This window comes from Hypanus sabinus, chromosome 28 (assembly GCF_030144855.1).
Source record: "Hypanus sabinus isolate sHypSab1 chromosome 28, sHypSab1.hap1, whole genome shotgun sequence".
Lineage (NCBI taxonomy): Eukaryota > Metazoa > Chordata > Chondrichthyes > Myliobatiformes > Dasyatidae > Hypanus > Hypanus sabinus.
The window spans coordinates 45,758,321-45,775,363 of NC_082733.1; the positions used below are offsets into that span (position 1 = coordinate 45,758,321).

General features: G+C 44.0%; 1 protein-coding gene across 1 annotated transcript in view; it reads right to left on the bottom strand.

The window, feature by feature from the left end:
- The window catches only part of LOC132382678 (long-chain fatty acid transport protein 2-like), a 48,180-nt gene that overhangs the window by 15,517 nt on the left and 15,620 nt on the right, over window positions 1–17,043 (bottom strand). Inside the window, exons 5-7 of the mRNA XM_059953139.1 lie at window positions 14,612–14,806; window positions 7,531–7,621; window positions 4,226–4,424 (exon numbers count right to left, since the gene is read on the bottom strand). Of these exons, the coding sequence (XP_059809122.1) occupies window positions 4,226–4,424; window positions 7,531–7,621; window positions 14,612–14,806 (485 nt within the window). The remainder of the gene's footprint in view (window positions 1–4,225; window positions 4,425–7,530; window positions 7,622–14,611; window positions 14,807–17,043) is intronic.

The window sequence follows — 17,043 nt, forward strand, 5'->3', positions numbered from 1 at the left end:
TCTGGCAGTCAAGGTGAAGGATAATCAAAAGAGCTTCTACAGGTATATTAAGAGCAAAACGATAGTAAGGGATAAAATTGGTCCTCTTGAAGATCAGAGTGGTCAGCTATGTATGGAACCAAAAGAAATGGGAGAGATATTAAATGGGTTTTTTGTGTCTGTATTTATTAAGGACACTGGCATGGAGTCAATGGAAATAAGGCAAACAAGTAGTGAGGTATGGAACCTATACAGATTGAAGAGGAGGAGGTGCTTGCTATCTTGAGGCAAATCAGAGTAGATAAATCCCCAGTATCTGACAGAGTATTCCCTCGGACCTTGAAGGAGACTAGTGTTGAAATTGCAGGGGCCCTAGCAGATATATTTAAAATGTCAGTATCCACGGGTGAGGTGCCGGAGGATTGGAGGATAGCTCATATTGTTCTGTTGTTTAAAAAAAGGATGTAAAAGTAATCAGGAAATTATAGGCTGGTAAGTTTGACATCAGTAGTAGGTATATTGTTGGAATGAGTACTAAGTGATAGGGTCTCCAAGTACTGTATTTGGATAGACGGGGATTTATTAGGGAGAGTCAACATGGCTTTGTGCATGGTAGGTCATGCTTAACAAATCTATTAGAGTTTTTCGAGGAAGTTACCAGGAAAGTGGATGAAGGGAAGGCAGTGGATGTTGTCTACATGGACTTCAGCAAGGCCTTTGACAAGATCCCACATGGGAGGTTAGTTAGGAAGCATCAGTCGCTAGGATTGGATTAGACATTGGCTCAATGGAAAAAGTGGTAGTGGAAGTTTGCTTCTCTGAGTTGAGGCCTGTGACTAGTGGTATGCCACAGGGATCAGTGCTGGGTCCATTGTTATTTGTCATCTATATCAATGATCTGGATGATAATGTGATAAATTGGATCAGCAAATTTGCTGATGATACAAAGATTGGAGTGAGGAAGGTTTTCAAAGCTTGCAGAGGGATTTGGACCAGCTGGAAAAATAGGCTGGCAAATGGCAGATAGAGTATAATACAGACAAGTGTGAGATATTGCACTTTGGAAGGACAAACAATAGTAGAACATACAAGGTAAAAGGTAGGGCACTGAGGAGTGCAGTAGAAAAGACGGATCTGGGAATACAGATACATAATTCCCTAAAAGTGGTGTCACAGGTAGATAGGTTCATGAAGAGAGGTGCTGGTACATTGGCCTTTATAAATCAAAGTATTGAGTACACGCAGTCCCCGGGTTACGTACGAGTTCTGTTCCTGAGTCCGTCTTTAAGTCAGATTTGTACGTAAGTCGGAACAAGTACATCCGGTATTATTTAGCGTCAGTTAGTCAAACGTTTATCTTAGTACATAGTATATATTTTACCTTTCTATGCATATGAAACACTTAAGAAACATATGTATTCCAATAATTAAACCGCTGCGTTGCTTAGTAATAATTGTAGCTTTCATCGGGGCAGGGCCTTTCACATGCTCCATTATTCTCACTTTATCCGTTATCCTTTAAAATTGTTCCGATCGTTAACCAACTGTAGCCTAACGATTTTCCAATGACCGATGGCGTTTCACATCTCTCCAAACGCTTTATTATTTCCACTTTATTTTCAATCACGATCACTTCCCGTCAATGGAACAGAAACACTGTGCGGCAGGTTCCAAGTGCGCTGGCTCCCGAGCTCCACTGGGTCCTAAGGACCACCACACTGAATTCCCTGGGTCCGCACTGAGACAGGTTAAATGGGACAAGTGGGGTCTGTGTAGGGTTTGGGTATTTGATCCTCCACAATATTCCTCGTGGGAATTTAAACTGGAGGTGGCAGTGTTTTTTTTACGAGGTCGAGTTGCGAGCTCGACATCAACCCAGCACGGATGGTACGGGAGTCACTGGATCAACATCAACCCAGCACAGGAGCGATCTGTCATTGGATTGAACTCGGAAACCTCCATTCTCCAGCCTAGTGCTGATCTCACTGCGCCACCAGCCGACTGGAATGAGGGGGGCGGGGTCAGGGTGAATTTTACTAAGAAAAATTTAAGCCAAATACAAAGTTAAACACTCAACACAGTGTCAACGGCAACGACTTAAAATGGCAGACGGTGTCACGGTCTGACTTAAAATGGCGGACAGCGTTCTCCTTCCTCAGCTCGTAAGTATGAGTTGTCCGTAAGTCAGACGTTTGTAACTCGGGGACTACCTGTCTAAGAGTTGGAATGTTATGGTGAGGTTGTATAAGGCGTTGGTGAGGCTGAATTTGGAGTATTGTGTGCAGTTTTGGTCACCAAATTACAGAAAGGATATTAATAAGGTTGAAAGAGTGCAGAGAAGGTTTACAAGGATGTTGCCGGGACTTGAGAAACTGAGCTACAGAGAAAGGTTGAATAGGTTAGGACTTTATTCCCTGGAGTGTAGGAGAATGAGATTTGATAGAGGTGTATAAAATTATGATGGGTATAGATAGAGTGAATGCAAGCAGGCTTTTTCCACTGAGGCCGGGGAGAAAAAAAATCACAAGGACATGGGTTAAGGGTGAAGGAGGAAAAGTTTAAAGGGAACATTGGGGGAGCTTCTTCACACAGAGAGTGGTGGGAGTGTGGAATGAGCTGCCAGATGAAGTGGTAAATGCGGTTCACTTTTAACATTTAAGAAAAACTTGGGCAGGTACATGGAGAGGTGTGTGTTGGGATATGGTCCAGGTGCAGGTCAGTGGGACTAGGCAGAAATATGGTTCAGCACAGCCAAGAAGGGCCAAAAGGCCTGTTTCAGTGCTATGATGTTCTAAGGTTCTATTTGCAATTTTCTGTTCATCGGCTACAATGCTAAATCAATTGATTCTTGAAAGATCATCGCTAATGCCTCTGTAATCTCTCCAGCTTCTTTCTTTAGAACCAGAGGGTGTATTCCATCAGGTCCAGATTTATCCACCCTCAGATAATTAAGATTCCTGAGCACCATCTTAGTCGTAATTTTCACTGCACAAACTTCACTTTCCTGACACTCTTGAATGTTCGATATACTGAAGATGGCTTCCACTGTGCAGACTGATGCAAAATACGCATTCAGTTCCTCTGTCATCTCTGTGTCTCTGATTACAATATCTGCAGTGTCATTTTCTATCGGTCCCATATCTACCCTCAACTCTCTTTTACCCTTTATACACTTAAAAAGTTTTCAGTATATTCTTTGATATTAGTTATCAGCTTCCTTTCATAATCCATCTTTTCCTTCCTAATGACCTTCTTCATTTTCTTCTACAAATTTTTAAAAGCTTCCCAATCCTTTATCTTCCCACTAACTTTGGCTTCCTTGTATGCCCTCTCTCTTGCTTTTACTTTGGCTCTGACTTCAATTGTCAGTCACAGTAGTGTCCTTCCATTCGAAAATGTCTTCTTATTTGGAATATATCTGTCTTGTACTTCCCTCATTTATCACAGAAACACCAACCATTTCTGCTCTGCTGTCCTTCCTGATAATGTCTCTTTCCAGTTAGCTTTGGCCAGTTCCCCTCTCATGCCACTTTAGTTTCCTTTATTCCACTGAAATACCGACACATTGGAATTTAGTTTCTCCTTCTCAAATTTCAAAGTGAACTCGATCATATTGTGATTACTGTTCCCTAAGGGTTCCTTAATCTTAAGCTCTCTCATCACCTCCAGATCATTGCACAACACCCAATCCAGCACAGCCTCCCTTAGTAGTCTCAACAACAAGCTGTTCCAAAAAGTCATCCTTTAGACATTCTACAAATTCTCTCTCGAGGTCCAGTACAGGCCTGGTTTTCCCAATCCACGTTCATGTTAAAATTCCTAACGATTATCATGACATTGCCTTTCTGACATGCCTTTTCCATCTCCTGATGTAATTTGTACTCCACATCATCAAAACATACATCATCGAAACATACAGTGAAAGACATTGTTTGGTTAACACCAACTCAACTTCAGGAGGTAAGACACATAGCCTAAGGGTGTGCTGGAGGCAACCCACACATGCAAACAGACACAGACACATTGAGACACAAAAACACACACACATAGAGACACACAGACACAGTCACACACACATACATACATAGGCTTCTAACCTCAAGACTGGCTGCCTCTGGGCCTCCAGCCGACTGTGGACTTGTGGCGCACTGCCCTGCACTGGATACCACTTGTCACTGCCAATCTCTACCAGTGCCCAGTTCCTGTGAGTCCCCACCAGCCCACACCGAGCCACAGACCCACTGACCTGAATGTGTCCCCAATTCGGTCTTGGAAGTAGATGAAGTTGTCGTGATCCATCAGCATCAGATCGCCGGTGTTGAAGTAAAGGTCTCCCTCACGGAACACGTCCCTGAGGTGCTTCTTCGCAGTCAGGATCTTGTTTCCCACATACCCAGTGAAAGGAGTGCTGGGGGTGATCTTTGAAATGAGAAGCCCAACCTCTCCTGTTAGGAAATCAGAACACCAGCAGGTTGGACAGGACCTACCATCTTATGCACAGTTAAAGGCTCTGCAGTCTAGAACATATACAAATGCCTCTCATACAGCCCCTGTCATTGACATTGTGGCTCGACTGTTCCTGGCCTTTGCTTCTGTCCTCTCTGTAAATCCTCAGCTCATTCCCAGATGAAAAACTTATTTCTTCTCAGCTTGCATGAGTTCAGTTTCCTCCACCCATCTCAGGGCTCAGAATTCTAAACATTCACAACCTGACAGCACCTTCTTCCCTACTTGAGATGGCTAACCACTTACTGAAAATATGCCTGGGAATTCGAAGTGTGGCACTCTTGTGAGATGCCCAGCACAATCTTAGTTGATTTGATTTGATGTAACCAATGCACTTCACTGTATGTTTCCATGTTCATGTGACAAATAAAGCTAATCTTTAATCTTTTTATCTTAATCAGGCCCTTTCCTCATGGGACAAGTCACCTTAGTTCAGACTCAGCTGTACTTCTTCAATGTGTCTGCCTGAAATACAAACACATCTGTAATCTGTAGGCTGTTGTCCAGATGTGGCCTTGCCGACTGCAACAAACACATCGTCCCTGTGACAATAAAGACCAAATTCTGTCAACCTCTTGCTCACTTCCAATCTTTTACCAATATTCTGCAGTTTCTCTGCATGCCTTTCTCTTCTTCCTGCCACCCCACATTTCCCACCTTAGTCCAACTGCCAGACAATCACTACGTTAGACAGAAGAATCCGATGATGGAATTGATGGCTTTGTTGCAAAGTTTGTAGACAACAGGAGGATAGGTAGATAGGTAGAGGGACAATAGTTTTGAGGAAGCAGAGAGGCTACAGAAGGATGGACAAGATTAGAAAAATGGGCGAAGAAATGACAGATGGAATAGTGTTGGGAAGTGTATGGTCATGGAAATGAAAGGGTTAACTATTTCCTAAATGGAGAGAAAATACATTAACGTGAGGCACAAAGGGATGAGAGAGTCCTTGTGCAAGAATCACTATAGGTTAATTTGCAGGTGAGTCTGTGGTGTGGAAGAGAAATGCAATGTTAACTTTCATTTCAAGAGAACTAGAATGTAAAAGCAAGGATGGAATGTTGAGGCTTTGAGGCACTGGCGAGGCTTCACTTGCAATACTGGGAACAGTTTTGGGCCCCTTATCTTAGAAAGGATGTGCTGAAACAGGAAGTTCAAAGGAAGTTCACAAAAATGATTCCAGGATTGAAAAGCTTGTCATATGAAGAGCACCTGATGGCTCTGGGCCTGTATTCACTAGAACTCAGAAGAATGAGAGATGGCCTAATTGAAACCTATTGAATGGTGAAAGGCCTTGATAGAGTGGAGAGAACTTGTCCTATGGTGGGAGAGTCTAAGACCAAAGGACACAGCCTCAGAATAGAGGGACATCCATTTAGGATGATATGAGGAGGAATTTCTTTAGCCAGAGAGTGGAGAATCTGTGAAATTCTTTGCCACAGGCAGCTGTGAGGCCAAGACTTTATGTATATTTAAGGCAGAGGTTGATAGATTCTTAATTGGTCAGGGTATGAAGGGATACAGGGAGAAGGCAGAAGGTTGGGACTGAGAGAACAATTGGATCAGCCATGATAAAATGGTGTAGCAGACTTGATGGGCCAAATGGCCTAATTTCTGCTTCAACATCTTATGGTGTAAGAAGCAAGGTGTAGAAGGATGCCAGCAAATGGGGTTATGGCACTTCAATGAAATGGTCAGTAGGGACACGTTGGGCTGGTGGGACATTCCTCTGTGGTACGGCTCAATGACAAGCTGACCCTCGCCAACACTAATGGTCAGTAGGGACACGTTGGGCTGGTGGGACATTCCTCTGTGGTACGGCTCAATGACAAGCTGACCCTCGCCAACACTAATGGTCAGTAGGGACACATTGGGCTGGTGGGACATTCCTCTGTGGTACGGCTCAATGACAAGCTGACCCTCGCCAACACTAATGGTCAGTAGGGACACGTTGGGCTGGTGGGACATTCCTCTGTGGTACGGCTCAATGACAAGCTGACCCTCGCCAACACTAATGGTCAGTAGGGACACGTTGGTCTGGTGGGACATTTCTCTGTGGTATGGCTTGATGACAAGCTCTCGCCAACATTAACATCCACTAGTGTGTATCACCAACACAATGCACAAGCTACTCTGGCAACTCTTTCCAAACCTCCCACCTCTCCCACCAAGAATCAGGGCAGGGAACATCACCACCTGCAAGTTCCCCAGCTGATCTAGGGCCATATCACCATGGTGGAACCCTTGGCACTTTTCTCAGAAGGACTATAGTGGCTTCACCCACTTAAGGACTGGCGGACATGGGCCCAAAATGTTCACATCACTGGATCTGAGAGGCTGTCATTCCTTGTTGAGTTTTTGTGATATGGTGGGCAATGTCACCCCAGACTTCTCATTGTATGCAAGGAAGTCCTTCTCACCCTGCTTTAGACTTCTGTTCCAAACAGCAACTTAACAGGGACAATTTGTCACTGTTGCTGGATATTTGTGCTCCTCATCTAAGAAAAGATGTGCTAGCATTGGAGAGGGTCCAGAGAAGGTTCACAAGGATGATTCCGGAATGAAAGGGTTATCGTACCAGGAATGTTTGACAGCTCTGGGTCTGTACTCGCTGGAGTTTAGAACAATGAGAGATAGAGTGGTTATGGAGTGGAAGTTTCCTATCTTGCGGGAGTCTAGGAGCAGAGCTTCAGAATAGAGGGACATCCATTTATAACAGAGAAGAGGCAGAATTTCTTTGGCCAGATGGTGGTGAATCTGTGGAATTCATTGCCACAAATGGCTGTGGAGGCCTAGTCATTGGGTATATTTAAAGCCAAGGTTAGTAGGGTCTTGATTAGTCAGGGTATCAAAGGTTTCGGGGAGAAGGCAGGAGAATAGGGTTCAGAGAGGGATAATAAGTTTGCCACGATGGAATGGCAGAGCAGACTTGATGGGCCAAATGGACTACTTCTGCTCCTAATTTCTTCAAGACCATAAGGCATAGCAGCAAAATGAAGCTCCACAATCAGAACAATAACTAACATTGCCAGTGCCACTTCTTACCTGTTGCCACTTCAATGCAGCGGCCATTGGCATCTCGCACTGGAGCCTCCTGCTCAGCATCGTACTTCACCAAGTGAAAAGTGCAAAACCACTGACAGGGGAAATACCAGTAGGAGAGTGAAGCGTTAGTGACAGAACACCAGTCCAACAGCAAGTTGCCAATGTACCTTGGTAAGTGACAGTAAGAAACCAACAGCAGTATCAATCCTGACTTTTTGTACAAAAGTAGGCCTCACTGGAAGCCTGCAGATGTCAGGCAATCTGTCTGATCAGATTTACACTAGGCACTCAGCACTGGCTCCCTCAACCATTTAGATTTGATTTTAAAGTTCTCATTAGTCTGTGACTGGAGTACATCAGAGAATCACATTGCTTTATAATCCTGCTCAAGCTCTTGAGCTCTCAGGTCTTCCTCCACCAGTCTCTTAAATGTAAACAATCTCCCTCAAAAGACGGTTGGCAGGTCAGCTTTTCTGAACTACCGGGGGATTTAATATTTGATGGATAGAAGGGATGCAGACTGTTTTAAATCTGATAGATAGAAAGGATGCAGACACTTTTAAGTGCCAGCTCAAAACCTAGTTATTGAACCTTGCTTTTAACCAACAACTGTCTTTTACTTTCATGTTTATTTTTATATTTTACTTTTGTTTGCACTTTATCCCAGTGTAAAGCACTTTGAACTATATCATCTGTATGAAAAGTGCTCTGTAAATAAAGTTGTTATTGCCACTCCAGACCATGGCTGGGAGTTACCACGTGTGTCCACCCTTCATTCAATAGGCAGGATAGGGAGAGAGAAAGGTCTGACAGTCAGGTAGAATCTATATTAAGGCAAGAAATTTGACAGGTGAGGCAGATGAACTCAGTGAATGGGTTGGTATGGGACAGACAGAAGAGGGCAGTGGGTGAATGGGCCGGTATGGGATGGAGGGAAGGGTGTTGTGGGTGAATGGGGCTGTCTGAGACAGACAGAAGGGTGCTGTGGTTGGATAGACAAGGTTTAGAGAGATATGGGTCAAATGTAGACCTGCTCTGGTTGGGGTTGTGGGTGGCAATGAGGAGTTTGGCTGAGGGGCCTTTTCTCATGTTGTGCAATCTATGTCTCAATGTTGTGGAGAAAGGCACATGACACTGTTCTGTTTTGTATTAGAAGTAGGAAAAGGAGAAGCAATAGGACAGTTAACTTCCTCCTGCTCATTTGGGCTCTGCCTCGCTGAATCTGTGTGAGCAAAAGATGCAAGCTGGCAATCACAGAGAGCCTGAAGTGGCTTTCTGGAACTGAGTTTAAGGAGAAATTCAAATTGGTTTGTTATTGTCACATGTACAATAACAATATGCTGTTCATACAGATCAAATCATTACACAGTGCCTCAAGAAAGTACAAGGTACAACAATAACAACCGCAAAGGAAGTAGAGTTTAGGTAAATGATGAGGTACAGGGTTGTGATGATGTAGATTGTGAGGTTAACACTCCATCTTTTTATAATAGATTCACTAGTTTTGTCCACAAATTCCTCGTTACCATTCTGGGAAAGAGTCATTGTCGTAGAGCAGGGGTCACCAACCTTTCTTTGCACCACGGACTGGTTTAGCATTGACAATATTCTTGCGGACCGGCCGATGGTGGGTGGGGGGGGGGGGGTGTTAATCACAACCGAAATATAGGTGATAAGTCATCTATAAGTCACTTATAAGTGGCTAATACACTCAATTTTGTTTCTAAAAGGGTTTATCTAACAAATTTAATATTAAACACACAGTGCATATTTTCCTTGTACGAACATATAAAATCATTGCAACACACCAATATTGGTGAATCAGTGGGAGCCCTTGGCTTGTTTCCCTGTAACAAGATGGTCCCATCGAGGGGTGATGGGAGACAGTGATACTCGAAGGGGGTTCCTTATGTCCAGTCTATTCTGCAATTTAGTTTTTGTGGCTCTCAGCACTTGATTCTGTCCCTCTTGCTCACATTTTTTCTGCTCAAAAAACTCAACAGGTTTGTCTTTAAGTGCAGGGTGCTTGGACTCAAGGTGCCAAAGCATTTTCATTGCCTCTTTAGAGACCTCCAGACCTGAACTCCAGCCTCCTGCCCACCTGCCACCAGACACCTTGGCCAGGTGCAGCTGGTCGTGGGTGGGGTGAGAGGACAAGGTAAGGGCCGGAGGTCCCCATGCTGGGGCCGCAACAGTCGCAGTCTGGAGGGAGTGACCAACAGAGTGAGGACTGCAACAGGATGCGCACCCGCCCCCTTGTAGGCAGGATTTATCAGTCGACAAAAGTTTGGCTCGAGGGATGACTTTCAGTAGATCGCAGCGAGGTAGCTGCTCTGCTACTTACGAAACCCTGAGCCCGAATTAGGTCCTCTGCGAATATTTTAGCCCTGGGTTCCCCATGAACATTCGGTGTGCTAAACAGTTTTAGAGGCGACGCCCATCTGTCCACGCTCCAGGCCAGTAACAACGGCACTTCTCACTTCTGGCGCGAGGTGGCCAGTTACCCGAGGCCAACCAGTGATCCCAGGCGCGAGGGTATCACTGCATTTAGGCGACTGATGACCTCGTGTGCATTCAAGTTCGACAGTGGACATAACAGGGAATGAGGAAAGGTGCAGCTGACTCAGATTGTTTCATATCACCAAATCATATCATTTTTTAAAAAATTTTTTAAATTAGTTTTTCAAAACATTTTACAAATTAAAAACCCCAAATCCCAATGAGGAACATTAAAACAGTGCAAAATTAAGCATACAATAACAATATGCTACAAAGGAAGAGAATTTAGCAAAAAAAAAGCACCTAAATTAAAGACAAGTAAGCTTAGTGTCCTCCCCAAGCCCCACAACACAAGAAAAAATAACAGCAACTCCAGACCAACCACAACACAATATAGAGAGTATAAGTCAGAACAGCCAAACTCCCAGACTGTGAATACACTCAGCAACAGAGGGTAATAATGCCTACTACCAGAAAAAAAAGGGAGCTGAAAGCAAGGGACCGAAAAGGAAAAAAAAACCCTAGTCAAGAGGAAGGTTATGAAAGTACTCGATAAAAGGTCCCCAGACCTTATGGAACTTTAGATCCGAATTGAGAACTGAATAATGAATTTTTTCGAGGTCCAAACAGGCCATGATCTCGTTAAGCCATTGAGCATGAGTGGGCGGGGCAACATCTCTCCATCTGAGGAGGATCAAGCGTCTAGCCAGGAGAGAGGCAAAGGATAATATTCGGCATTTGGTTGGACCCAGACATAAATCTGTCTCGCCCCAAAAACCGAACAGAGCAATTAAGGTGTTTGGTTCTAGGTGCTGATTCAGAATACACAATAACGTAGTGAAGACATCTTTCCAGAATTTCTCCAAGCTAGGACAGAACTAGTACATATGGATGAGAGAGGCCACAAAAATCATATCATTTACTGGTGGCTCGGTAGGACATACTTTGCAGCCCGGTACCGGTCCGTGGCCTGGTGGTTGGGGACCACTGTGATAGAGAACTGCAGCACAGAAGTTGGACCCCTGGCCCATCAGCCCGTCTAGTTTCCTGCCAGGTCCCATCTACCTGTACCTGTATATCCCTCCATACCCCTCTCATCCATGTACCTATCCAAACTTCTCTTAAATGGTGGAATAGAATCCACATTCCATTCTTCTACCGGCAGTTCAATCCAGTTACCAACCTCTGGGTGAACAAGATCCCCCTCAGATTCCCCTTCAATATTTCACCTTAATCTCATCACCCAGGAGAGACTGAAAATTTAGCTGAGTGGTGTCAGAACAACCACCTCTCACTCAGCAGGCTAAGGAACTAATGGTAGACTTCAGGAGAGGGAAACCAGAAGTCCATCAGCCAGTCCTCATCAGAGGATCGGAGCTGGAGAGGGTCAGTAACTTTAAATTCCTGGGTGTCACTATCTCAAAGGACTTGTCCTGGACCCATCATATAAATATAATTGCAAAGAAAACACGACAGCATCTCTACTTCCTTAGAAGGCTGCCAAGATTCGGCATGACATCAAAAACCTTGACAGACCTCTATAGATGAGTAGTGGTGAGTATACTGACTGGCTGCACCATGGCCTGGTAAGGGAACACCAATGACTTGAGTGGAAAATCCTAAAAAAGGTAGTGGATTCAGCCCAGAATATCACAGTTTACATTACATGTCAACGATTTGGACGATGGAATTGCTGGCTTTGTTGCAAAGTTTGCAGATGATATGAGATAAGTGGAGGGGCAGGTAGTTTTGAGGAAGTAGAGAGGCTACAGAAGGACTTAGACTGGTTAGGAGAATGGCAAAGAAATGGCAGATGGAATACAGTGTTGGGATACTTATGGTTTTGAACTTTGGTGGAAGAAATTAAAGGGAAGACCATTTTCTAAGTGGAGAGAAAATACAAAAAAAAAACTGAGATGGAAAGGGACTTGGGAGTCCTTGGGCAGGATTCTCTAAAGGTAAATTTGCAGGTTGAGTCTGTGGTGAGGAAGGTAAATGCAATGGTAGCATTCATTTCAAGAGAACTAGAATATAAAAGCGAGGATATAATGTTGAGGCCTTATAAAGCACTGGTGAAGCCTCACTTGAAGTATTGAGAGCAGTTTTAGGCCACTTATCTTAGAAAGGATGTGCTGAGAGTGCAAAGGAGATTCATGAGAATGATTCCAGGATTGAATGGCTTCTCACATGGAGCATTTAATGGCTCTGGGTCTGTTTTTACTGGAATTCAGAAGAATGAGGGGTGACCTCATTGAAACCTATCGAATTGTGAAAGGCCTTAGAACAGAGACGAGGAGGAATTTCTTTAGCCAGAGAGTGGTGAATCTGTGGAATTTTTTGCCACAGGAAGCTGTGGAAGCCTAGTCATTATGTATACTTCAGGCAGAAGTCGATAGATTCTTGATTGGTCAAGGCATGAAAGGATACGGGAAGAAGGTAGGAAATTGGGGCTGAGAGGGAAATGGATCAGCCATACTGAAATGGCGGAGCAGACTCGATGGGCCAAATGGCCTAATTCTGCTCCTATATCTTATGGGTAAAACCCTCAACCATCGAGCACACCTACATGAAACGCTGTTGTAGGAAAGCAGTGTCCATCATCAAAGATCCTCACCACCCAGGCCATGATCTTTTCTCGCTGCTGCCATCAGGTAGAAGGTACAATTGCCTTAGGACTCACACCACCAGGTTCAAGAACAATTACCACCCCTCAACCATCAGGCTTTTGAACAAAAGAGGATAGCTACACTCATTTATTGGAATATTCCAACAACCAATGATCTCACTTTAAGGTCTCTTTATCTTGTTATTTCATGCTCTTATTACTTATTGCTATTTATTTATATTTGTATTTCCACAGTATGTTGTCTTCTGTGCTCTTTACTCTTTCATTGATCCTGTTTACAGATTTGCTAAGTATGCCTGCAGGAAAAAGAATCTCAGGCTTGTATGTGGTGACATGAATGTACTCTGATAATAATTTTTACTTTTAGTGTTATGAGAGGCAAAGATAAAGTAATAGAAACTACAGCACAGACACAGGCCCTTTTGCCCATTGAAACCATGCCAAATTATTGTTCTGCCTAGTTCCACTGACCTAGTACATCCAAATTACTCCTAGTCGTTGAAATCGAGCTTGCATGCACCACTTGTGCTGGCAGTTTGTTCCACCCTCTGAGTGAAGAAGAATCCCCTCACGTTCCCCTCAGACATTTCATCTTTAACCCACGACCTCCAGTTCTAGTCACACCCAACCACAGTGGAAAAAGCTTGTTTGCATTTATCCTGCCTCTCCCCCATATAATGGTGGATGATGACAGCCTTTTCCCTAAGGTAGGGGAGTCCAAACCTGTGGGGAAAAGGTTTAGGGTGAGAGGGGACAGATTTAAAAGGGCAGCTTGTTCACCCAGAGAGTGGTGAATATATGGACTGGTGGTTGAGGCAGGTTCAAGTATCATTTAAGAATTACTTGGAGAGGTACATGGAGGGGAGGGGCCTGGAGGGATATGGAAAATCACTGTTTGTCATCAGGAAAGCAACTTTAGATGATTTAGAGCAGATACCAAGAATCTGGTACCATTGGGGCATAACCAGAGCCCAGGATCAGGGTCACCGTTTGTCTGTCCTGCACAGACAATGTTTGGAGTCCTTCCCTTCTGCATACGAGGCTGTGCCCAATTATAAGGGTGTGATGGACTTAGAGGAGCTGGCCAGACAGTGGTCAAGGTTGTGAAAGCCACACGTCAGATGACCTCCTGCTTCAATTCCCAAAATCCTCTAGTTGTGGAACCAGTCATTTGTATTACTTGGCTTTGCATCATCAAAGTTCATTTCGACACACTGAAAATCTTTATTGGGATTGGGTGAAGTGAAATTTCCTGTAATCTATTCCTGCTCTTGAAATGCAACTTGGTACTACAATAGTGACAGGCTTCTCTTTGGAAGCAAAACATTATTGCACTAACTAAAAACTTCCCAAAGTATCCAATGTAAAATGCAAGTGTGATGGAACATGGTTGTTCATCCAGCAGATGGATTCTGGACACCAAATGGTTCTGTTAAAACAAAAAAAAAGCCGCAGAACCAGTTCACTGGAAACTGGACTTGGGATTTTCTTACAGAATTTCTTTTTAAGAAGAGAAAAGAAGGATCTTTGGTTGAAATAATTCAGCAGGAAGGGTAAGTTCACCCAAGCTGTGTGGAGATGGTCGAAAGGAGGAACATGGTGACTGTCTGAGAGAATGAGTTCTATAAATGTGACTGGAACAAGAGGTAAAGAGACATCCAACAGATACTACCCAATACACACTAAATACTGGAGAAACTCAGCAGGTCAGGCACCATCTACCAAGAGGAATAAACAGTCCATGCTTTGGACCAAGACCCTTCATCAGGACTGGAAAGGAAGGTAGGCAGAAGAAAGAATAAGGTGCGGGAGAGGAAGAAATATAATCTGGCAGGAGATGGGTGAAGGGGAAGAGATAAGGGGCTGAAGAAGAGAGAATATTACCCAAGAAAGCAATGTGGAAATAAATGATATTTCACTTCCTCACACACACTAGACCAGCAGCTGTTTCCTTACCTTAAACAGGAAGTTTATGTGTCCAACAGCACCGATCTTGCCTGTGCAGTTCATGAAGCCAACGTTCCCTTCTGTTGCACCATAGAACTCACAAATCTGAATGTTTCCAAACCGGTTTAAAAACTCTTTCCAGACATCTGCCCGAAGACCATTCCCAAATGCGAACCGCACTTTGTGTTCCCGGTCGTTACTCCTCTACAAACAAAATTTAATCATCCATTCCAAAAGAAAAATCAGGCTGCAACTGTGAACATGGATGTAGATGGAAAATGGTTCACATTGTTTGTCAATGATTTTCGTAATGGAATTGATGGCTTTGTGAGAAAGTTTGTGCGTGATACGAAGATAGGTGGAGGGGTAGGTAGTGCTGAGGAAGCAATGCGATTGCAGCAGGACTTAGACAAAATGGAAAAGTAGACAAAAAAGTGGCAGATGGAATACAGTGTTGGGAAATGTATAACACATTTTTGTAAAAGGAACAATAGTGTGAGAAGGTTCAGACATCAGGGTTCAAACCCCGGGAATGAAGGGGTTAACATATGAGGAGCGTTTGGCAGCTTTGGGCCTGTACTCACTGGAATTTAGAAGAATGTGGGGGGAATCTCATTGAAACGTACTGAACGTTGAAAGGACTACATAGGGTGGATGTGGAGAGGAGGTTTCCTACGGTGAGAGTATCCAGAACTAGAGGGCACAGCCTCAATATCGAGAGTGTGGTGAATCTGTGGAATACTCTGCCACAGACTGCAGTGGAGGCCAAGTCCGTGTGTATATTTAAGGCGGAAGTTGATTGTTTCCTGATTGATCAGGGCATCAAAGAATATGGCGGGAAGGCAGGTGTATGGGGTTGAGTGGGATCTGGGATCAGCCAAAATGGAATGGTGGTTCAGACTCAATGGGCTGAATGGCCTAATTTTGCTCTGATGGTCTTCTGATCTCTGAGCTGGGGGAGCCCTGGCACCCTGCGCAACCCTTGCCTTATCTATCCAGTGGTTATATTTTCAAAATTTGTCCCTTCTCTGTAACGTGCTGAGAGATGTTGTAAGATTATGAAAGGAGATATTGAAATACAATCCTTCCTCTTCTTGACATTGGCTGCCGGTATAAGCAATTGACCATTTATGTTCTACCCACATCAGTGCAGAACAAAACATTTCCCCAGAGCAGAGAAATCTGAAACCTGAGGTCAAAGGTAAGGAGTAAGTGGGGACTAAGGAGGAATGTTTTCACAAAGGGCGTAAATCCTAACCCCAATTCAAATACTTATCTGGAAGCTTGTTAAACGTTGTGAGTCTCTGCCTTACAATGTTTAATTTTATATACACACTCAGTGGCCACTTTATTACGTACACCTGCTCATTAATGCAAATATCTAATCAACCAATCATGTGGCAGCAACTTGATGCATAAAAGCATGCAGACATGGTCAAGAGGTTCAGTTATTGTTCAGACCAAACATCAGAATGGGGAAGAACTGTGACCTAAGTGACCTTGACCATGGAATGATTTTTGGTGCCAGAAGGGGTGGTTTGAGTATCTCAGAAACCGCTGATCTCCTGGGATTTTTAAGCACAACGGTGTTTACAGAGAATGGTGCAAAAAAAACAAAAACAACATCCAGTGAGCGGCTGATCTGTGGATGAAAACACCTCGTTAATGAGAGGTCAGAGGAGAACGGCCAGACTGGATCTGTGGGTGAAAATGCCTCGTTAATGAGAGAGGTCAGAGGAGAACGGCCAGACTGGATCTGTGGGTGAAAACGCCTCGTTAATGAGAGAGGTCAGAGGAGAATGGCCAGACTGGATCTGTGGGTGAAAATGCCTCGTTAATGAGAGGTCAGAGGAGAACGGCCAGACTGGTTCTGTGGGTAAAAACGCCTCGTTAATGAGAGGTCAGAGGAGAATGGCCAGACTGGTTCTGTGGGTGAAAACGCCTCGTTAATGAGAGATCAGAAGAGAATGGCCAGACTGGTTCTGTGGGTGAAAATGCCTCGTTAATGAGAGGTCAGAGGAGAATGGCCAGACTGGTTCTGTGGGTGAAAATGCCTCGTTAATGAGAGATCAGAAGAGAATGGCCAGACTGGTTCTGTGGGTAAAAATGCCTCGTTAATGAGAGAGGTCAGAGGAGAACGGCCAGACTGGTTCAAGCTGACAGGAAGGCAAATAACCATGTGTTACAACAGTGGTGAGAAGAGGAACATCTTTGAACTCACATGTTGAATTTTGAAATGGCTGGGCTACAGCAGCAGATGAATATACACTCAGTGGCCACTTTATTAGGTACACGTACTACCCAATAAGGTGGAAACAGAGTCTATATCTCTTTTTGTAACTTAGAGCTTTTTATGTACCACTGCTGCAGAACAACAAATTTCATGACATACATCAGCGAAATCAAACCAGTTTCTGATACTCCACCACCTCTTTAGGTAG